The sequence below is a fragment of the Ixodes scapularis genome, unplaced genomic scaffold, assembly GCF_016920785.2.
Source record: "Ixodes scapularis isolate PalLabHiFi unplaced genomic scaffold, ASM1692078v2 PGA_scaffold0__279_contigs__length_252992795, whole genome shotgun sequence".
Lineage (NCBI taxonomy): Eukaryota > Metazoa > Arthropoda > Arachnida > Ixodida > Ixodidae > Ixodes > Ixodes scapularis.
In genome coordinates this window covers 52,816,889-52,840,793 of record NW_024609835.1, presented here as the reverse complement: position 1 = coordinate 52,840,793, position 23,905 = coordinate 52,816,889, and the positions used below count along the sequence as shown (strand labels likewise).

Here is a 23,905-nt window from a genome sequence, read left to right as displayed (position 1 = left end):
GTACAGCTGGTCCGTTCCGTGAAACCGTACGTCAAATTTCACATACTTTAGCGAATCGTGAAAGTGGCGCGACCGTGTAAACGATGATGATGATCGTGCTTAACGGTGGCGCCATCTTCTAGTAAACATGTGAAACATTCTGCAACGTGTAAATCCGTGCCGACGGTGGCGGGCACCGTGGTGGCGGCTCGTGTTTCCGGCGTACGACTGATGTAAACAAGACGGCCGACGTAACATTTGCCGGTTGTAATTTCAAGAACTGCAAAGCTAGATAGAGTAAAAAGTGTCTAAACGACCGTAAAGGTATGTATTGTGTCTCCGTCATCTTGAACTTGAACTATCGTTCACCGTTGTGTGCCGTCGAACCAAATCATTTCGTCTGCTCGCGGTCGTCACAGCAGCTAGTCTGCCCGCAGATCGCAAAAATTTACTAGCATGCGCAGTTTACAGTATTCAGGATCGCTTACCATTGTGAGTAGACCTCGATATGATTTGGTTCAACTCTCAAATGAAGCGGACTAACAGGACGGCAAATTGCCTCCCGCTGTCCTAAGCCTAACGCTCGGCTGGGTCGACGAAGGCGCGAAGGCGGTCGCCGAACCGACCGCCATCTTTTTTTTGCCCGAGTCGTGAACGGTGCTGGCTGCGTTGCGGTGACGACTCCAGTGGCCGGAATGGGAGAAACGAACAAAAAGAGCCTCCCGACTCCCCGAACGACTCGCGCGCGAATGCGCAGTGGCGTCTCGGATGCGTTCGAAGGCGAACCGTTCGTGTGGGAACGACCTGCTAAAATATTGACTCTAACGGGAACGGTTGAAGACCCAAATTTTGTTCTTCAGGCTCGCAATATGGGTATCTGTTTTGTACCTGCTTGCAGTCATTACACTGAGGAAAAATCATGCTGATTCTTCAGTTTTCAGTAAGACCCCGAATAGCAAAGGAACTAGAAAATAGCATCGGGGTAGTTATATATAGAGTGTTTGAAATGTCAAGGCTCGATCTAAACTGGGCCTTAAAATTTGGCGTCTGCACGTAGCAATCTAAACGTTTCGTCAAAGGTGTGTTTCACGGGTGGGCTTTACCTTGTAAAATACAAGGCGTGGCTCCCTTTATGTAAAAAATTGAACCAAAAACTTACCAGAGTCAACCGCGGATGACGTCGCAGACGACCGAGTCGAGTCTTGTTGGCGAACGGGTTAATAGATGGTGCTATCTCCTGCTCTGGCCGGAACCAGATTTGGCCATGTATTGTCCTCGGTGACCTCTTACTGCTTCTTGACTCCTGCCAAAGGAGTGTCGTCGCGTCTAGCAACCGCGTAAAAAAGGGGGAGGCCGTGGGAACGACACGCGCCTGTCTGCCATTACCGATCCCACTCCCTACGCGCGCCATGCCGGGTCGCATGTCATCCGTGTACCAACTTCCGTTTTTTTAGGTTTTCTGGTTAGAAAATTGTCGCATGTTGTGCAGTTGAATGCTTCAACTACATTCGTAAAGGTTTTCGTTTTTGTATGACCTAAAGTATGTCCCAGAAAGAAAAAAATCAAAATATAGACTTTATAAAAATCAAGTGGACGACCACTGCAGGCACGATCTTGAGCGATAAGAATTCTTGTTTTGACTTGAAACTATTTTTAGAGAATAGAGCGGTCTTTGAAGTTGCGATCATACGTGTACGAGTTTCTAAATAATGGTTAGTAGCTTCGATCTTATGGAACAGGCTCTTGAACTACCCAGGTAGCACAAGAAGTGGGGCCCACAGGTACCGCACATGGGCATTCTGGGCTGGGGCTACACCCATGAGACTTGCGTTTGTCCCCTGTGGGCTCAGCGCGTGAAATGTGGGCTAGGGCACCCCCTACAAAAGTCACGTTGGCCCTGTAAGCACAGCGTAGACAATGTGGGCTGGGGCAGCCCGAACAGAACCTAGGCTGGCCCCTAGTGGGCATAGCGTGGGCAATGTGGGCCGGGGCAGCCCCTACAGAACTCAAGTTTGCCCCTTGTAGGAAACATGTGGGCAATTTGGGCTGGAGCAGCCCATAGAAAAACGATGTTGGCTCCTTGTGAGCATAGCGTGGGCTGCGATAGCCCCTACAAAATCCACGTTGGTCCTTTGCGGCCAAAGCATGGGCAATGTGGGCAACAACAGCCCCTAAAATTCCACATTGGCCCCTTGTAGGCAGAGTGTGGGAAATGTGGGTTAGGGCCCACGTTGGCCCCTTGCGAAGCCCAAGTTGGCCCCTTGTGAGCAGAACGTAGGCAATGGTGGCTGGGGCAGCCCCTACAAAATCCACGGTGGCCCCTTGTAGGCAGAGCGTGCGCAGTGCGGGCTGGAGCGGCCCCTATGGAACCTATGTTGGCCCTTTGTGGACAGAGCATGGGCAATGTGGGCTAAAACCCCCCAGCCTCTACAAAACTCTCGGTGGCCCCTTGTATGCAGAGAATGGTCAATGGAGACTGGGACGACCCCCGTTCGGTCCACTCTTACACTCTTAGCCAGGTACCCATTAGTAGAGGGTACGTTTTTGCAAATTTGTACCTTTGATTGTAGGAGTTACAATGTAACCGCCAACACTGTACCCTCTACACAGTGGTCACGTGGAAGCTCCTATATAAGGGTTACAGTAGCGTCCGCCGTACACAGTTTTTTTTTTTTTCGTTTTAAAGTTTAAAAATGTAGGCGACCGTTGCGTCGGGGCTTTTCTTTTTACAGTTGTTTTTAGAAAAGGCGGTAATAGCTACGTGGATGCCGTCTTCACCGTAGTTTCGCGTGGTCGGCGTACATTATACGAGTCGATAAACGTCACATTATGTTCACTAATTAACCAAAATTTAATAATTAACCTTTCAATGAATGGCTTACTTGATCGTAACGGGAGTGATGTTTACTGCCTAACCCGATTGAGGCCATTTGTGGGAAGACAGCGATCTTTGAGATATTCATGGTCAAAATCTTGCCTCTGCTCGATTCAAGACCGCAAGCTGATTATAATTCGTACGAAAGTGACGTAGTTACTTCTGTCCCTTCGTCACTATCATTTAAGTTTGACGCCGGCGCGTCTAACAAAGGCATGCCGTCGAGATAGTTACGAGGACGCCCGATCAAACTGCGTCACGCTTCTATGCACCATAATCAGGCGCGCCTCTCTGTGTGCGGTTTTCAATCAAGCGCGAAAGGCAAACTTTAAAAAAAAAAAAAAATCTCAAAGGTTTTTGGTGTTTTTTTATGAACTGTCTAAATTGGGTCAGGTTTTAATAATTGGTCCCGTTAATTGCGACAATTGAGCTAATAATTCAAAAGTTAATACACATATTTTGATTAATTAGTCAACAAAATGTGACGTTTCTCCCCTCATCTAATGTCCGCCGAGCCACACAAAAATTCGGCAAAGACTGCATTCACGTATCAATACCTCCTTTTCTTAAAAAGACCGTAAAGAACTAAAAAAATGCGCTCTGTATGTAGTACACACTTACGTATACTTTCCAGCAAGATATCTTAGCCAATTTGAGACCCCCCTTGAATATAAATTTTGCGCAACAAAATTAAACACGAAGCACGTTCCTCGCCTGAAAATCTGCCCTAATTTAAAGTTGACTATAATCAGAAATATTTGTGACCCTTGTCATTTTTATGCTTACATAGGCTCGCTGATTTTCTAATACGGACGTCCGGCATAAAAGTATGCGCTTGGGCAGCCTAAATAATGCAAACAAATGTTTAGAACTACTCTCTTGATTGTCAAAGCCGTAAAGTAATTACAACGAATGAAACGCCCTGTTCACGAAGATGTTCCAAAAAGAATTAACTTTTTATGCAAGTTAATGTTCGACATAGGTCACACAGGTCTTCATTGTTCCAGCTTAACCAGCAATGCCGTCAGTTTTCCGTTCATTAACCTTTGGGGTGCAGTGTCCTTGAACAAAAGCAGTTTTTGGAGCAGTATCAACGACTGCGCAAGTGCGAGAGGGTAGTGGATGTTCCTAATGTAATAAATAGCAAGGCACATCACGAGGGCTTTCTCCAGTGTGCACGGATCACTCAGTGGAACAAGTTCTCCAGGTTTTCTGCCGTAAATCACAATCTTCTCAGCTGCTCCGTATATGTGAGGGACAGACAAAGTGGGTTTGTCTGGCACCTCTGCTTGCGGTGTGAACAGACAAAAAAGAAATTAACTCACCGAGCTTAGGGGATTTTTCATATCGTTGGTGTGCTGAACGTTTATCAATATTGGTCTGACAACATGTATGTGTATTCTGTCTCACGCTAAAAGTAATGCAAGGGGACATTGTCTTACTTTATGTAATAAATGTTTCAATCTCACTATTTTGCCAAATTAAGACGTTCTGTGCACATTGGTCTTAGTTTTGATTAAGATACGACGGAATATATTCGCCCCTTTATGCAACATGCTTTTGGTTTAATTTGTCTTCTCTGGAAAATGTAAAAATTAAACTGTAGTCCCATGAACTACGACAGGTGCACATAAAGTACACAGCGTAACTTCACTACTTTTAAAGACGGAACATTTAAAGCGTTCCCTTAAGTTTAGCTTTGTAAAACCCGGGAGGCACTCACTTGATCGAACGACGTTTTGGCGAATGAAAACAAAACCACGACGTTTCATCGTATGACGCTTCAGCGAATGATATGGCGTCCATATTAGCGAACAGATCTACTTACAATAATCGACAGCTCGGATTAGCTTGTGTACCGCCTTGTCTGCCGCCACGAAGCGGCGCGGACGAGTGGTTAATAGATAATGCGCGCCCAGTGATAGACGCGGGACGAAACGTGCCGCCGTTTACGAACAGGAGTAAGCGGTTGCATCAACAACTCAATATTTTTTTTTTTAAGACGCCTTATGTGTGTTGTTTCAAAGGGGCGTAAACGGGTTTTTCGCATGGGTTAACGTGCTACCCAACGATACACGCGCGACGAAACGTCCCTACAGCGTGCCGCCACCTACAAATAGCCTAATCGCTAACCGTCATTCGCGAAAACGTCTATTCGCTCAAATGATTCCTATTCGCTGAAACGTCATTCGCTCATATGATATGGACCCCTGGTAAATAAGAGCTTACGCAATCGAAGGAAGCATAGCAAAGAGAGCCAACCGCCAACAGAAGGTTTCGCGCTCTAGTCAAACAAAAGGCTAAATTTGTGACATATGCGCGTATGTTCCTGCGGTTGGGAATCGCGATCGACACACACTTCAAATATAGCCTTGCCAATCGCGTTTGTAAGGAGACCATCTACTTACCGAAAATCCCCAGGTGCCCGTGCGTTGAAGGTGTGTGCTGACAATACCCGCATTTCAGCTGCGGGGCACTGGTAGTGAGGGAGGCGGATTCTACAAGGTAGCCAGAACACTCGCAGCCTTCTTCTTTGCACCGTCTCTTACGAACCCAAATACGTCTCTCTCCGTCAAAGCCGCCATGGCGACCTGAATAAACGCGAAGCGTGAAGCCGTGATGCAGATTCAATTCTGCGTCGAGTATAACATCATTCTCACCAGCCAAGCGTCAAGCATACCTTGTGAAGTTTTGGCGTCTTAGAGTAATCCAGATGAAACAGCAGCGACGAGTTCCGAAACGAAATAATGCGCGGCAGCCGCGCGCGGTCACAACGGCGATTCCTTCAAAACCGAAGCGTCGGCGGTGAAGGCAGTGAAGGCGCCAAGGAGTCTGGTGACTAGAGGTTACGTCCCTATAGTTTCGGAATTCGTTGAACTAAAAAGGTTGGGTTCTTATTATGCCTCCTCTCTCGCTCGTGTCGTCCCCTAGCTCACTTCCCCTCCCCGTTTCCAAGTTCCCTTTTTGAGAGGAAAGAAAAATAAACAATCGTGTCAATCATGTACAGGTTACAACCAGAGGTGTGTTTGGTTGCAAACCCGATATAATCGATCGCATTAACTAAGGACAAGTTCACGAAATTTTCCAGATAGAATTCGCTGATCAGCTGATTGCCAAACAAGCAGTAAGCTGAAGATGGCATTTGTAGCGAACGACTTCGTTAGGTTTTTAGGTGGCCTCCTGATTTAAAAGTTTCAAATCTACGCAATCTTGCGGCAGCCTTGATCGAAGTGTTGGCTACAGCACGCATATATCCGCGAACATACTTTGTTTTCAAGATGAAGGCTGTAAGGACAAATTTGGTCCCTGCGAATGACAGAAAAGTATCATCAAAATGTTTTAAAACAATCGGTTTAGAGTTTAAATGGGAATGTTTGCATCATGGCAAGCAATATTGAACAACCAAAATCTTACTGAGAGAGGACTCGAGCAATCTTTTGTGTGTGCCTGAATCAAGATAACATATTTGCATATAACTTTTAGTATCTGAGATTTTTTTTTTTAACCTTACATTTTCATTTTTAGAAATGAAACAACTTCCTGAAATTTCAAAATATAACTAACCATTAAAATATACGTTTGAAGAAACATATCAGGTCCCTTCCGGCAGGCGTCAGCTTTTCCGGCTCATTTGGAAAATATCCACTAGCATTATGCACCTCTATACGTAAAGAGAGTAGTGTAAAATAACAAACTTACATATTCTTTCAAATGTAACGTTTTTGACCTGCGTGTGACGCTTTTTCGTCACACTTTTCCATGGAATCCAGCCCCTAAATACATTGTGTGTTAAAAGTTAAAGTTTATAACTTCCAGTTATTAAGAAAACAAAGCGCGTGCCTCTCGGAAACCTCTGCATTAAAAGTACAAAAAAAAAATCTAGTCATCGGAAGTCGTGTTGTGAGAAAGAGGAAAACAGAATAAATATGTGCTTAATATTGTTCGGTTATCTTAACGCTTCATCTCAAACACAACCCTATGCAATATAGGCTTTCATAGATATACTCGGAAATAGAACCGAAGTAGAATCGTACAGTACTCACATGCGAGGTCAATGAGCTAGCGCTCACCTTACTTTCGAACTTTCATTTTCAAACGACTGAGTTGCTGGGTTGTAGACGACAAGGACCGCAAAAAGCAGTCGAAAGATGATTTTAAAAAATAAAATAGAGAAAGAGAAAGGTCATTAACGTACAAGAACAAGTTTAATCATGCCGACAATGACTGGTAAGCAAATAATCTGTGATATGCATTCTACGGAATAAGAGACTGGCACCTGAACGGCACCAACTACTGAAGAATCGCCCCCTCTTCTGACACACCGCGAGATGGCGCAGCCTGACAGGAAAGGTTGCGAAGCGTACGACCGCGCTTTCGTGCCATGGAACTTGCTTTTGCGTGCCAGCAAACACCGACCCGACAGAGTTTAGTCGGCAAAGCAAGTGGCTCACAATCTCAAGGTGGTGGCAGATACTTTGGAAGATTCAAGTTGTTCTATATGGTTGCCTATGGACGTAACGCTTTTCGGTGTCGTTACAGCCGGCTGTTACAGGCGGCCCGTTACAGTCAAATGTTGCAGTAACACGCTAAAGAATTCCATAGAAATCGGCTGATAAAACAGATTCTGTGTTAAAACGAAACTTCCCTCCAGTCGGCGCCGGTCCAGCTACACTCCGTCTCAACTTATACGGGACCGCAAGGGACGCCACGAGCCACCCCAACTCGTTCAGCGCTGTGAACGCTGACTACGTGCACCAAAGTCGCGTGGGTGCCATGGTACTGGAAAGTTTCCATCCTAAACTCAGTTAACGGGGATCCTCCCTCGGTGGAGAGCAAGCAGGAGACAGGCAAATACTTTTAACATTTTAATACTACTGGCTGGAATGGTCGCCGTCGTCGGGTCGCTTACTGATGGGCTGTTCAACAGGTCGACGGGCTGCGTCGTTCTCGGGTGGCTCGTTGGCTCCTCGTGGTCCGCAGGCCGGTAGCTCGGCGCTGGCTCGAGAGGATTCCTTCGTCAGTCATGAACAGGTCAAGGGCTGGCAGCTCTCGGGCAGGTTACGGGCTGGCGGCAGCATGTCGGGCAGCTCGCTGGTCGCGTTCTTGGGCAACGGCCGTCCAATGCAGGCAGCCTCTTTGGGTGGCTCCTCCGTTCGTCGTCGGGGCAATCTGGCTCTTCCCCTGTGCCACCCGCTCGTCCTCCCTTTTCCCCTCGCCTGCCGCGGTCACGCTCCCTCTCGCCCTAATGGCGTCCCCACCGTTCCCCCGTGACGACACATTTCGCCACTTCAACACTCCGAGATCTGTTCTGAAGGTCCATCCCGCGCCGCCATCGGGCCGCCGTCGGGCCGCACACCCGCAATGCGGCTCCTTACAGTACTCACGCGGAGTTGGATTGGTGTCAATGGCTCGCAGAACCTTTGCAGTCCATCGTAAGGAAAAATGGGAATATGTCGGGCGATCGGCGTCCCGGCGCCCCTGTGACGTGTCGTTCGTTTCTTCTCGGCGTCGCTTTCAATATAGACAGCGCGGAACAAGCACACGAAAACAGTCCATCGATTTATAAATTTTATTTTGGTGTTTATGTCGTTTCTATTCACATTTCTTTGCGGCAGCAACAAACTAAACAAAGAATAGCTTTATAATTCATTGGCAGTCAGCTAGAAGACGTACGTCTCAGACCCGGCTCGCTAGCGCCAAGTCGTGCTGCACAAAGACGTTACGTGCATTTATTTATTTAATTATTCATAAATTCTCTTCAGGTTGCTGCCGTCTATTGGGGCAACACTGCGCCACCCGCCGCGCCCTGCCAAAAGCAGTTGCAGCTCAAATTGTATTACGCCGAACCGTTTCCAATGAGCCGGTAACCGCCATATAAGATAGTGGTTTCGTTCCGGTTCTGGTTAAAATAAAATGGAATGTTAGAGTACGGCTTTGAATTCGTTCCGGTTTAGGCAAAAATAAGGATTTTTATCCGGGTTTTGTTTTGGGGCTCGGATTCGGTTCGACACCCTGGTTAAGTAACGGTTTCAGTTAATACATAAATAAATTATAAATATTTGTCGTTTGTGTATGCGTTAGGGTTCGGTATTTGTCAACGTTGAATTCGCAACAACAACAACCAAAAAATGCACTCGAAATACATAGACTCCTAAGGTGTCCTTGTCAGCACCCTGTTAACCATAGAATTTTCGAACGACAGAGACAGTGAACTGAGTTAGCAATACAAGCGCGTGAAGAGAGTGTACAGAGGAGGCCGCTGATTCCAGGTGACTGCTGGGAACCTGCTTCGACTTCGGACTTTCTTGTGTCTTTGGTGAGGAGGGGGGGACCGCATGTTGAACATTTTCTGATATTCTGTAAATGCAAGACGATAAGATTATGCATATTGAATTAACGCGCACAAAACTGATAAATGCGTGTTTATGTGTGTGTGTGTGGGGGGGGGGGGGGGGGGTGTTATAATACAAAGGACAGTTTGCAAGAGTTGTCTGCCTGTATCTTTCGCTGGGGACATTTTTTTTTTTTTTATTCCATGCGTATCGCAAGTTTCTAAGCGGCTGAGTAACCATTGGTCGTAGAAGGTGCTGTAAAGTAATCAAATACTTTACTAGAAAGAATACATTCTAAGCCACTCGTTTTCGTTAGATAGCGCTCCTACAACTATTAATGGGAGGGCTCGGAAAAAATATTATTTTTGAGAAATTCGTTTTTAGCGTTTTTTTTTCTTTTACATAAAAAGTGGAAATTATGGAAAAGCACTGAGACCCAGTATATTTCAATTATTGGTAAGCCTATTAAGCAGCTGTCTGCAACAGATCGTAGAACCGTCATTATTCACTACGTGAAACCGAAAAAAAAATACTATCGCCGGTAATTTCGTCGACGGTCCAGATGGAGGATTAAACACACTTTACCATATTCGATTTCCTAGTCCATAAACAGAACAATAAAGGCTGCGGTGACGGAGCAATGGGAGCAAAACGTCACTAGGTCTAAAGGGAAAATATTTGATGCTAATCTTTCCTGCACTCGAACTTGGTACGGTTAATGAGAGCGAGGTCATTTTTCAGAATTTCGTCTTGATGAAAAGAGGGATTATCCTCGTAACGCGACTTCTGAAATGTACAGACGAATCTAAAACAGCAGGCCCTGATGTGATCTCACCGAGAATTTCGAAACGTTGTGCAGATGCGATTGCCTCATATCTTTTTGTAGTATATAAGAAATCGTTGAGCGATGGCCTATTTGCAGACGACTGGAGAGTTGCACACGTGGTGCCGGTCCACAAGAAAAGGCCAAAAATAAGTAGGTTACTAACTGCAGACCGATTTCATTAACGTATGTTGTGAACTACTGAAACATCTTTTATATTGTCACATCATAAAGAATTTAACTATCACAAATTTTTTCTTTGAATCACAACATGGATTTCGAAAAGGGCTATCATGTACTACACAACTGACTGAGCTATGAAATGATTTGATCACGGGTCTTGGCAAAGGCGGACAGATTAATAGTGTTTTCTAAGACTATATAAAAAAACGGTCGATACGGTATCACACGCACTATTATTACACAGACTAGCGCGCCGAAAAGTTACATGAGTATTGTTAAGTGGATACAAGCGTATCTATAATCACGTTATCAATGTGTTATTTTAACTTGTTATTTTTAATATTTGTTGATGACAAAAATGACGGTGTAAATTCGCATGTAGGTTTGTTTGCGGTTGATTGTATTATTTGCATGGGTATAACAGGTGAGTAGAGTTTCAGACAGCTGCAGGGTCACCTGAACCGAATAGAACAATTGTGAAAAAAGTTGAAGGCGGAGTTAAATGCAAGAAAAAATGTGTCCATTATATTTTTACTTGTAAAACTAAAACGAAAGTTGAGATATGTTATCAACTAAATAAAGAAATCGTGCCAATGAATCAAACAGTTAAATATCCTAAGCGTCACGCTTTTAGCGGTCTGTCCTTGGAATGCACATATTGACGATATCATGAGGGCCAGCAGAGCGCTTGTCTTTTCAAACCGAAATTTAAAGAAATCGATTAAAGCGATCGAAGAGCTCGCCTTTCTGTCGTATGTACGATCAGTATTAAAGCAAGCCCTGCGCCGTCTGGTATCCTTCTCAGCAAAACCACATTGTTACACAAGGCCGTATTCAGCATCGTGCTGCTCGTTTCGCTTTGGTGCGGCGTGAACGTTTTGCGAGTGTAACAGACATGATTAAAGAATTAAGAAGGTCTACATTGAGATTAAGACGAAGAAATTTGTGCTTGAAGTTTTCATACATTATGTATCATAACATTAATGACATTAATATAATATCTTACTTATTACATCTAAATCATATCTTGAAAAGAAAACACTACATTCATGAGAAAAGAGAACTCCGCACTAGGGCTGATGTAGGCAAAACTCTTTATTGTTAAACTATTAATGAGTGGAATGCCTTGCCGAGTGCGATTGTGCGTCCCAAAAATTCAGAAATTTTTATTCAAGTTGATTTGACCCCGGCGATAATGCTTGATGGAGATGCAGGTCCATGATGAATAAAGAGTATAAAGTATAAAAAATAAAGAATCAGGAATGAGAATAAAGAATATCCGGAAGTTGCCGGGCTTGCCTTCGAAATATATTTTGCTTCTCTTGTACTACATAGCTTCCCGCTTATTGTATAGCTTTTCTACTATGTTCATGATTCTGCAAGGGTTGTCTTGCATGAATACAGAAACAGAGAGCAACAAACAGGTGATGACTGCGGCTGTGCACTTTCTTTGTGCCAAGGAATACTGCTGATATTTTGATAACGGGAAACCAACGTTCTCTGTAGGCTTACATCACCCCTTTCTGTACAACCTTTCTGTTTTATGTATTTCCCCCTTGTATTCTGAAGTTTCACTACCTATCACCCATTACACACTCCCTTCCTAAAAAAGTATGTCCTATCAGGAGATGTCTATCGGCCTTAGAGATTTTTCCTAAAAGAATAGCTTTTTTTATTATACATACTTCCGGAAGAGCAGTGGCATCCACAATTTGCACGCTTCTCGCAGCTGGTCAGGTGCGATCGTATAGTTATTGGGCTGCATGAGCAGTAACCTCGGGTTGTCCACCGTATGCAACGGCCAGTCAACGCCAGGAGCAGGTATCACGGGTTTCCTGTAGAAAATTTGGTAAGTGAAAAAAACGGTGAGCTCAAATACCATTGATAGTATCTTCTGTACGCAATGAAACACTCCACAAATCGTTTCTCCGTGCTTATTTTTCCTTTCTTGCTTGCGGGCTGCAGACCGATTGAGGGATGGTGCTTAGAAAGTGTTTAGAGTAAAAAACGTGGGCTTCGCTGAGTTTCTGTGCAAACGATCTCTCATTATTGGTTTCCCTGCGATGATCGCATTTTTGGCTCGGGTCTTTTTTTTTTATCTCCACTTCTTCTTAGCTCTTTCTTTACATCGCAGTCACTGGTTATACTCGTGCTTTGTTGGGAAGTTAAGGCAGTGGTGTTATACCCGCATTAGAGCTACTTTCTGGTATCCACATTGTGCACTAGTGGTTCGAGTGGTGCCTAGCTCTCTTGTTTTTCTGTCTGTCCATGTATTTTTCGGCGCTTTTCCACCGTAGGCATGTACCAACTGACCCATATAAGTATATTGTTTCAAGTGTTTCTTGGGTACAGCCTATTCAAATGAGTTATGTCAAGCCACCTGCCGTTACACATAATACGATGACATTGCGACGACATTTACGCGTTCTCGAGCACAGGCGCGTTTTACATTGCGGAGGAATATTCACGCCATTTGACTTCTTACCATGGCTCCTGACATAATTAGGAGTTGTTTGTTAACGCACATACTAATCCAAATCGGTACGTAACCTTAATTAGGCCCACCGTTATCGACTAGTTTTGTCATCCTAAGACATACAACGCATCTGGTGGCTATCGCTATGCTACCCCGGCTGTTTTATAATAGGACCACGTGTTTCACGAGTTACACACCTCATCACGCGCGATATCTTGGGCTTCAACTGGAAAGGTGAGTGTGTACTCACCTTTGCTATTGAAATAGCACTTGTCAGTAGCAACTAAAAATATTTGCGAAACTAAAACCGGTCAGTGGTATTCTCTGGAAAAACCTTCATTTTATATTTTGTTGACAAATTTCGGTAAAAAATATGTGATATCAGGCTTTTCGTTTATCTTTTTAAACTAATTTAAGCTTTTTTTTTCTACAACAGGAAGCTATGAAAATGAGAAATAAAAATGTGAGTCTTTGTGGCGGGATGAAATATCCGGTATTCAAAAAGGAGCACGTGCGGCCGTTCATCTTTACGAATTCCTGTATGCTGCAAAGCCTGCAGAGTGCGTCAAAGTGCCAAAAGCTGTTATGGGTGATGAAGTTCCGAACCATCTCAATGATTGGCAGGTTGCTCAATCGTGTCCGAAGTGGAGACTTTCCTGTGGGGGACGTCCGCCGTGAAGGGCGCCCCAAAACGGCAGCCCACGATGAACATTTCTCTGTTGTGAAGGCGGCGGTTAAGGAAGATAGTCGAGTTACCACGGAGAAGTTGAAATAACTACCTGGTATAGATGCAACGTAAATTTGGAAAATCGTGAGTGAAAACCTTGGTTACAGCAAGAAATCTGCCAAATGGGTCCCTTACCAGCGGACTCCAGAGCACAAGGCATCCCACGTGATCTTTTGCCGCCAGAGCCCCCAAAGGTTGAAAGAACGCAAAAATGCTGCTTGGAAGCAAATTGTGACTGGTGATAAAACCTTGTTTTGCAACAGTGACCTTGACACCAAGTCTGAATCTATGGTGTGGTCGATCAAAGGACCGCCGCCACCGAAGAAATTTCTACCCGCCAGATCATCCGGCCGGACAATGTTTGCAATTTTCTTCAAATTCAAGGGTGTTGTGGCCTCTGTCCCCCCTGAAGAGGAGCGAACTAGCTGCGAACTTTAAATGGTACACAGAAGTGTGCCGGCCGGAAGTTTTCGAAAAACTACTCGGAGGTCGCCCCAAGAAGGAAATGCGTCGTCACATCCTCTACTACGACATGTCTGGCAGAACGTTAAACGTCATTGCTGGTTGCGAAATCGATCTGCTGACTTCACCCGTCAATTCCCCTGACCTGGCGTCCTATGCCTTTTGGCTATTGTCGAAACTGATGGAATCCCGCCGTGAAAAAGTGTTTTAGACAAGAGAAGACCTCATTTTCGTTGTTTAGGCGCAGCTTTCTATCCCGAAACCGGATGATTTCCAGCGTTGTTTCGACCTTTAGATTTATCGAATGCAAAAGTGCTTCAAGGTAGCTGGTCATTATGCTCAAAGAAGTTGAAGTTAACTCCTGTGAGTGAAATAGCGTGAATAAAACGCTTTTTGAGATTTTCAGTGCAGTTCCGGCATAACATGTTTTTTGGTGACCGGACTTTCGAAAAAAAAAACTATATGTTTGGTCCCTCCTAATCAACAACGTGATATATTAAGTGGTTGCTTTCTTGAGCGTAAATTTGAAGTCTAACTTAACAGAAGTCACTACAGTTACCCGCGGCCTTACAATTATAGATTCATCTCACTAGGCGTTCGGCGCATGCTTAACGCCGCTATAACTTTAGTTCACGGAAGTCAGACGGCCGTGAATGCGAGGGCTCGTGCCGCCTCGTGTTCCACACGCGCAGAGCTCTAGCGAGGTTTTCGCACGTGCAAAAAGACTGAAGTTCCCTCGATGCACTGCGGCTGCACTGGCCTAGTAAAGCTGGCTGGTGAAATCGGTATATTAGGTATCTGTTAATTCACCCGTAGCAACGTACCTCACACACAGGCAATCCTGGTCCGACGGCAAAAAACACGTAAGGCAAGGCGGAATACACATAAAACCATCTTGGTAATACAATGAATCCAATAGGTGTTAGCGACCTAGACAATAATAACGATAAACATCCCTGGAGAAGGGGAACAAGGGGGACAAAGTACAAACGCAAATCTCCAAACAAATCTAGGTGGCTTCTTCGCGACTGAAAGAATCCGCCTGGACCTGGTATCGAACCAGGGACCTCTCCATTTCAAGTGGAGCGCTCTTCCAACTGAAATTTCGGTTTGTCCTTTGTTTAGACCGTTCACCTTCGTTGGTGTTCGACTGGTGGCAGGTGTTGAAACCCGTTTATTCTACTGATGTTCAACTCCTGGTCATCTCAGTTGGTAGAGCACTCCACTGGAAATGAAGAGGTCCCTAGTTCGATACCAGGACCAGGCGAATTTTTTCAGTAGCGCACCAGTCACCCAGTTGTGTTTGGAGATATGTGTTTGTCCGTTGTCCGGCATGTTCCCCTTCTCCAGGGATTATTATCGTTATAAGTAAAACAGCTCTTGACACCTTTCCCAGCTCTTACGGTGCAGCTCGCGCCTAACCCTGCGGCGTTTTGATGAGGAGGGGCGTTTATACTGGCTTCTACCAAAGCAGCATAGCAGTACTTGGCTTGCCTGGTGTGTTTATTTTCCCACGTCCCGGACTGGAAGTGTGCCTGAAGCACCGCCGCCGCGACGCGATGTTAGTGTGAGGAGTTAGTGTATAACATTTTTCATGACTTTCGAGCCGCGTTGTCGCTAGTCATTGCTTTCATACTGCAATTATTCTACAACCTCACGCTTCTGCCCTTGACAGCGCTACATACATCCTTTGTGATGGAGACCATCGCCTTTTAGTTTCACAAAAGAATGTAAAAAAAAAAAAAAGGTGGACTCTGCATGCAGCCCAAAGGTATCATACAAAACAGCTTACCCAGTTTTGGCAAAGGCAGTCCATGCGCTGACCAGTTCCTTCATGAAGCGTTCTTCATCTTCGGTGTAGTTCAAGCGTCCCAAGTACTTCCTGCTTGACTCACTTAGTGGTTCAGTATATCTGCTCTTGTCAAGAATGAATGGAAGAGATCCAACGGTTAACATTATTTCGTCGCCGTGAGTTACCCCCATCCACCCTGGCCAAAAGCTGTATGACGGTCTGTGGGCGAACACGTATCGATAGGTGCTGATTCCTTGCTTGGATGTCGTGTCAGCAAAGAGCTGGGTAGGGCAGTTAAAAATAGCATCACCAAATATTTGGCTAAATATAGCTTCAACGGTTTTTACATCGTGGTGCACATCATAGTCTCCATAGTAGAAGTCCACAATGCGTCTGGCTTGTGAGAGTGAAATATCGAAAACGGGTCCCAGGGAAACTGTCACGGCAAAACGATAGTCACCAGACAAGAGGTTTCGCAGCGCAGGAAACGTGTATCTCAGGTTATCGAAAAAAAGTGTTCCTTCGTTCAAGTTTGTTCCGAGGAGAATTTCTTTAAATGGAAGCTTTTTGTATGTATTTTCTGATAGTATGGCGCGGGGAATAAATTCGTCTCCTTGCACCGGAGAAAATATCTGTTGAACTGGGTCTACAGATTCAAGAGTGTTGAATATCTGATCTGCACCTTGCTTTCTAAGGCAATCCATCACGTTTGGCAACTGATCCTTTATATTCTTTTCAGAATCATAGCAGCCTAGAGCTGTGACAATACCTGTAAATTTTCCGAGTCCGCTGTACGAAATTCCGAGAATCATGGAAAGGGGAGTACCACTTGACATGATTGCCCTTTTGAACAGACCTTGACTGTGCGGAGAAATCGCGTGCAGACCCGCCGAGATGCCTCCAGCGCTTTGGCCGTCAATCGTAATATCATTCGGGTCACCCCCGAAGTTTCCAATGTTTTTCTTGACCCATCTCAGTACCAAGTTTTGGTCCCAGAGGCCCATGTTTCCTGGCAGCTCTGGGGTATCCGATGACAGAAATCCGAGTATGCTGAGTCGGTAATTGAATGTAACGTAGACGACATCTGACAAAGCAACAAAGTTGGCGGCATCATAAATGAAGAGTGACGAATCGCCCCATTGAAATGCTCCTCCGTGAATAAAAACGATGACGGATTTTTTCTTCTCGCAGGAATTAGTGCTCGCGCAAGAGGGTCTCCACACGTTCAAGTACAGGCAGTCTTCAGACGCGTTTGAGTAGTCAATAGTTTCATTCGCTACGAAGCGAAGCTTCAGCTGCCAGCAAGGTTTGGGCTTACTTGAGGCATTGTATGTCCCTTTCCAAGGCGCTATCGGCACAGGCTTTCTAAAGCGAAGATCCCCGACGGGCGCTTGAGCGTATGGTATTCCAAGAAACGCTTCAACCTGCTTGTCGCCGGCTGTGACTCGAACCCCAGACACGAGTCCGGAATCTGTGGCAACGACCGGGGCATCAGATTTTGCAGGCCTCACTATACACAGCATGCACACTGTCACGACAGCTGTCGCTGCTCGAAGATTCGAAGAACGTTGAGCTTGACACGAATTCGTCATGGTTGGTAACATACACTATAGAGTAGCTTTGTAAACGGTGGTTACGCCTCATCTCACAAGCGCGGCACTGTGAAAGAAACCGTGAGCAACTAGCTTTTTCCCGTTCATCGTTTGTAATATATACAACTTCTTATCGGGGGCTGGGTTTTCTGTCTCTGACGTGCTTTCCTTTATTTTTTGTTCAAGGCCTTGAGCGGGCTCAGGCGGAATTCAATCAGTACGCTTAGCGTATGCCCCCCTTTCCTTCTTCAGGAAGCTGTCGGCGAGGACCACGTAGTCGCGATGCCGTTGGCACGCTCATAGCGCAATAAGTTGTTTTCGTATCTATGCCAACTGCGAAGACGATATTTATTTTTCGGTCCGCAACTGAGACATGACGTCAGCAGCTGACACATGACGTAGGTTCCCATACATTGATTTACATTGACATATACATCGACCTCGACAAAAACCTCGCCATTCAGGTAAACTTACTTTCAAAATGCCTGCTTTAAGCAGAAATGCGGAACGAAAATTGTTGCTTGCCATTTACTCGCTAAAGCCATATGCACAAACTTCAAGGACCTCCTGCAGTATACTGCTCTATAATAAAACCATTGGCAACTGGACACTACCATAAGCTCCATTCGTCATTCTTTTATTCGTGGTAGTGAACGCAAAAACCGATCTATATTTCTAACTAGCAAACCTCAGAAACGAAGTACGGTACGCAGAATAACTTGCCGCCCTGCATGTGCTCCCGCGGGGGGGGGGGGGTTTAATAATGGCGGACACGCGCGCGTCGTTCGCACGGCGTTTTTCTTTTCTAGGTGGTCACTAGGGCGCGACGTCACTCCTCTGGGAAGAGCCAAGAGGCACTAAAAGGTAACCAAGGACAATAGATGATCAAACGCTTCCTTTGAGGGCTTTGCCTTTGCGAAACGTCGCGGCGCCGAAAACAATTCCGGAAAATTCCGGTAGAATCAGGCATATAGTCACTGAGAGTTTGAGAGTTTAAACATGCGGGGCTTAAAGAGTACCCAGCAGCTTATTATCGTTCCGCAGCCGATGCGATGGAGATAATAAAGGATAAGAACTAGCCACGATGCAAGAACCGCGATATTAATATACCAGGCTCAGCGACTTTAGGCAACAAGGTTGTGAGGTTAGATTTTTCGGCGTCACCTAAAAAGGTCTAACACGGCATGCAGATTAGACGCACTACTGTGTCAGCATTCGGTTAGAACTCTTACTGATTGGACACGACTCCCGTCCGAAAGGTGACGAACATGTAGTGACCTCCTCCTCTTCGTCATGACAAAAATTCAGCACTAAATGGCCTTGCTATCTAGAGGAGGGGTTGACAGCTGTGCTACCGTGTCTCTCGCTCTCTCTCTCCCTTTATGCAGCTCTTTTTAGTCTGTTCTGAAACTTTAAGCTGGACATTCGGCGAAAAAGTAGCCAGGATCGTCGACCGCCGCAATCGGCCGGCGCCGCGCTGCGATTGGCAAGCGCCAAGTTCAATTTGCGGCGCTGAAATATCGCAGCGGTCGGTGATCTTAACGACTGTCTCGACGGGCGTCCAAACATAGAACCCTTAAAAGAGTCAGCGAGGACGAGGAGGTCTACGGTACATTCCCATGATTGTTTGAGCGGATCGAGCGTGGTCATTTTGAATATTTTTATACAGGCTTTTGTTTTCGCGAGAGATTGTTATTGGTGATGAGAGCGATGAATTGAACATGGTACCACATTTAGACAGGGACGAGAGAGGAGAACAGGACAACACAATGCGCTAACTTCAACTGTTTATTATGCACAAAAACATGAGTATCAATACTCTGCGCCAGCGCGTCACTCAACCAATATTCCCTGCCCTCCCGCTGTTTGCAAGAATTGGGTGCCTTTGTCCGCGAGATCAATCGAAGCCACGCTGACACACCGATCCCCGTAACTTGTTATCAGGTCTGGCTCTGTGATATCCCGTACCGTTTTATCCTTATGTCTACTGCTGATCGTGCATGACTTCAACTCAGGTATGCATCCAGTTTCAGTTCCAACTCTCCCAACAAGCAGCATTGATTAATTGAAATTGCGAAATTGAAAATTTCTGAAATAGCTGTATAAGGTGCAAGACGTGACGCATTTATATAATCCTGCCAGGATCGTTTTTTTTTGTTTTTTTTTTTTTTCTGTCACAGTCGTCATGAAATGTCGATATACCCGGTAAATTTGATGTAGAACGTTAAAACCAGTTGATCGAGTTTCGAAAGAAAGGCTGTGCCGTGTCCCCGCCAACTGTGTCGCGCAGTGTAAATTTTGTCCAATATAGGTTGAAATTTGTTATATTGTGTTTCTAACAAGAGGTTGCACTACTTCGAAAATGGCTACTGTTGTTTTCTAATCGAGAATTTATTTCGCAGTGACGTGCAACTGAATTCCTGGAGTGTTTCGCGTGTCAGAAGGCGCGATGCTTCCATTGCCTCTAGCGCAAAGCCCGCTTTTGGTATTAGTGGAACTTGGGCGGTCGGCCGACAGGCATCTGTCTTTGGACGAGACAGAAAAGTTCCAGACCTTTTGTATCTTTGAGCATGAATCATAGAAATACAATAGAAAACAACGACAGAGGGAACACAAAAAAACAACTGCTAGAGAATTTACACATTAAAAACACGAAAAGCTTTATTGGAGCCATGTGTAGAGATTTACGTACGTATACATTAAAATTGCAGGTCGGTAATTTGTATGCACACCCTTCATATACATACAGATCAGCGAACGATTTAGAACGTAGCTAAAGTTGCTTAACTATGACTACGTATCTGTTTTAGGCCACCTGTTAGTTGCTAATAACAACACTCAAATAACCCTTTTTACTTATACTTAGGCTCTTATTCAGGCGCTAAATGTCGCATTTTTTTTAGTTTTTAAGTAATAGGTTCCTGAATTCATAAATAAATAATAAATATTTACAATTCGTCACGGCCTTCGGACTTGTTTTCTTCTCCGTTGTTTCATAATGCAAAAGTTCACTGGAAGTGAATAGACTACAAAGGCGTCTTCATCAGAACCCCCCGTTGATCACAACATTTCCTGATCATATAGAGATACACTAATCTGAGCTAGTAACACAAGTGCAAGAAGAGATTGTACTGAGGAAGCCGCTGACCCCAGGTGCCCGCTGTGTCCCTGCTGTGACTCCAGTTTTTCCTTTGTCTTTGGCGTGAACGGGGGCGCTGCAGGTTGAGCGTTTTCCAGGTTTCTGTAATTGCAACACGATTACAATACGCGTATTGAATTAACGTGCACAAAGACGCGATAAACGTTTTGAAATAATAAAATGAACTGTTCGCAAGTTTTATCCGTTCGTATCTTTCAAGTAGGAGTTTATTTTGTTATTCCGTGCGTAGCACAGCCTAGGACTTCTGGAGGAACGAAAGTATCTCTCATAGCACTCGGGAAAGCGCCAATCGCTCCAGTTTAAGGAGGAAGCTTGGCGAATATCAAGGCTGATGATAATTATTAGGCCTACAAAAAAGTGAAAGACGTTTACAAGTGTCAGTAATGCCAAATTAGAGCGCTGCTCTTGAGGAGGAGGAGGGGAGGGTACGGAAAAGAGGGCCACGTGTGACGTCACGTTTAACGTCAGACATGGCGTCGCGTTTGTCGGCACGCGGGTAAAATTTTTCCGCTAAATTTAGAAATAAATTTTCCCGCTAAGTTCAGCGGAAAAATTTCCCACCATATTTAGGATTAAAGCTTTTCTAGGTTGGATCCGTCGCGTGTGACGTCCCGAGGGAAAAATTTTCCCGCTAAATTTAGCGGGGAAACTTTTCCGCTAAACCCTGTGAAAAAATATTTCCGCTAAATTTAGCGGAAATATTTCACGCCAAATTTAGCAGGAAAATCTTGCCCTCTTTACGACACACGTGACGTCACGTGTTGTGTGATTATGGGAAACGTCCCATAATGCAACGCGCGGTTACGCCGACGGCAACGCCTCTCAAGCCAGAAACGGCCGCCTAAGAGCTGCGCTCTAAACCAGTGTGCGCTGTGGCAATAAATACAATAAAACGACATGCTTTTTTTTGTATTGTCGTAATATTAGTTCTATCATTTCACGTGTCTTCTCCGTAAATTGTAGCGATTGGCTCTCCCGGGGGCTTTGCGGGAGAGCAGTCGTTCCAGAATTCTAAAAATGCATTACAGCGAAGTTTATTCATAGAAGGAAAAAAAGGCGAGACATTGGAAAAACTAATGTAGGCCAAGCGGTGGCGCTTGTGAGCGATTTGAAATTTTGTAGTGACGCTTTGTTTAGTTAACGACGTGTGAAGTTGTTTGTGGAAGTACAGTAAAATCTGTCCGATTTTAGCCCACTATTTCGAAATAGCCCACTATTTCGAATTTTTTTTAGCCTTTTGTTTTAGTGCTACAATCAGCATTAACTCTTACTGCGACACTGATATTTTCGGTAATAGTTTTAAAGGAAAGGGTCAGGCGCATGTAAGTACTTTCCTGCTTTATGCCTGTTTTGTTCACTTGTGCATTCCCGCGTCGAATACGCCTCGGCTGTCTGGAATTGTATTTGATCAACTAATACAGCGCAATTGAGCGCTTACAAAAAAAGAAATTCATTCGCGCGTTATATTGTCGATGCCTTCACCCTAATGCTTACTTCAGATACAAAAAGGATATGCATAGTAGTGAAGTAAGATTCGTGGTACAACAAGAGAACGGTGCGGGATTTGATGTTAGTGTCTGAGGCGATAAACGGAGTTATGGATTCATCCTTGCTGATCACCTGCTTAAGTGTTTTGCAAAGTTTCTACTAGACAGTGTTCATTGTTTTATCCTCCTGATTTCCCCACGTAGCACTCATGGCTCGCTTTCAGGTGACATAAAACCATACTGAACAGACTTCTGCGAGTACAACCCGAGGCATTTTATTTTATGACATGCGTGATTTTCGACAGGTTTAACTTGTTTTCTTGCCTTTATGCTGGTATTTTTGTTATATATATTAGTTTAAGAAGACTTGGGAAGTGCACCACTAAAAAGGCGTCAAGCTGTTTGTGGGCACTGCAAATAAAGGAAAGTGGGATGTAATCAAATACTCTTGCTCCGAGAGAGCTTAAACCAGGGTGGACGATAGCAATCAAGATTATTTAAGTCATGATTTATATAGTGATTTTATTCGGACCAGATTTACTTTGATTCCGAAACTACTTTTTATTTGCCGTTTGTGTATCATTTGATTTTTTTCTTTTTTATATTGTTTTGTATATAAATTCAAGAATCACCAAAAAACAAATACACATATCAGGCTGAACACGAGCAAAAAGCATCGCTTTTCCGAGCAAATCGGATTATTGAGCTTTTTCAATCTACCTTGCACTTCGTTTGTCAGTTACATAAAGCAACTCAAGACGTGTAAGAAAAAAGACGAAAAGAAAACAACTAGAGAGTAACGTTTCATTGCAAGCAAATCGGAATGCGAGAAAAAGCTTACAATGTTTTCTAGCTAACTAGAAAAATCAAGCTGTGTTCTGGTATGGCTGGGGTTACGTTAAAACAATTAGTTACTAAACTGCACCTTAAATTCAAGAGTACAGTAATTCGTTCTTCCGCGTTGACTTTTGCAGTCGCAAGTGTGTGAACGCTCCTTAAAGGCCCGTTCACACACTTGCGTCTGCTTAGAATCGAGTGTCTTAAACGAGACAACACACTGGCAAGATGGCGCCATCTATGCGGTGACCCTGGAACTGCATTTCACTATAGCGAAGGTATTGCGGTACTTGCGAGAACAAGTGTACTTACTACTACCTGTGAGAAATGGTCGTTTCTAATATTGAAAACATTTTTTAGAAGCCAAGAAAGAAAGAATAATGCGCGAAAAACTAGGAAATATAGGGATCGTCAAGTGTTGCACTGCAACGTGACAGGTCTCTCGTCGTAAGAGGTTTTAAGAAGTTCCAGGGCAAACGGTTGTAAGCGCACGGTACTAAGGAGTCGCAAGTGTGTGCACTCGCCTTTAAACATTGCACCTATAATGAAGTCTCCCCTAGCGGTCTGCGGACCTCACGTCGGGACGAACTCATGCGCATCACGACGTCCGCTTTCCGAGGACGAGGGTTATTTGAGAGCTTTCGTAGACCGCGTTTCCCCCTCGGCTAAGCCCTCCGCAACGAAGTTGCTACTGCGCCTGTGCGCCGATAGCCTTGAGTGTAGAGTTCTGGGTATCGAAGCGGGTTGCGGAGGGCGTTTCGGGGACGGAGAAAACGATCTACGCACTGAGACACTGTGTTTACCCGGACAATATAGACGGCTCTCCGCACTGGCGTCAGAGAAACCGCCGACGGTAGATGGCGCCAGCCACGCCTCCGAATTCACAAGGAAACCCCAACTCTAACGAGCCTCCAGCCGTTTCAACTGCGCAGTCTGTCCCCGCCAAGGCTATTGTATTTTTACGGAGTCGGACATATTCTCCTACAAAGGTATTGAGGGTCACTGAAAATTGCAGAGCGCAAAAAATAGCAACATGAGTCTCAGTTTTTGCTTTACGTTGTGCCGTCTGCGAGTAGCAGAGTCAATTAGAAGGTTTTTTGCCGTTTCCTTCCCATCTATAAAAACAAAAAAAATTCTTTTAGGCTTATTTTGTTTCTTACACGTACACTCATAAAATATG

At 44.8% G+C, this 23,905-nt stretch overlaps 1 protein-coding gene across 1 annotated transcript; it reads right to left on the bottom strand.

Annotated features, from left to right (window-relative positions):
* Nucleotides 1–9,029: 9,029 nt before the first annotated feature.
* On the bottom strand, nt 9,030–17,253 carry LOC115325999 (acetylcholinesterase-1). Its single transcript, XM_029986725.4, has 3 exons — nt 15,650–17,253; nt 11,878–12,027; nt 9,030–9,211 (listed from the first exon to the last, which is right to left on the bottom strand). Exons 1-3 carry the CDS (start codon nt 17,251–17,253, stop codon nt 9,031–9,033), a joined length of 1,935 nt encoding a protein of 644 aa, XP_029842585.2. The 3' UTR covers nt 9,030.
* Nucleotides 17,254–23,905: the final 6,652 nt, after the last annotated feature.

What these genes read in the sequence shown, in the direction of transcription:
- LOC115325999 (XM_029986725.4), bottom strand. Translation starts at nt 17,253, where the DNA reads ATGTTACCAACCATGACGAATTCGTGTCAAGCTCAACGTTCTTCGAAT. An exon ending in ACTGCCTTTGCCAAAACTGG is followed by an intron (nt 12,028 to 15,649) that starts GTAAGCTGTTTT and finishes AATTTTCTACAG; the next exon opens with GAAACCCGTGATACCTGCTC. An exon ending in ATGCCACTGCTCTTCCGGAA is followed by an intron (nt 9,212 to 11,877) that starts GTATGTATAATA and finishes TTGCATTTACAG; the next exon opens with AATATCAGAAAATGTTCAAC.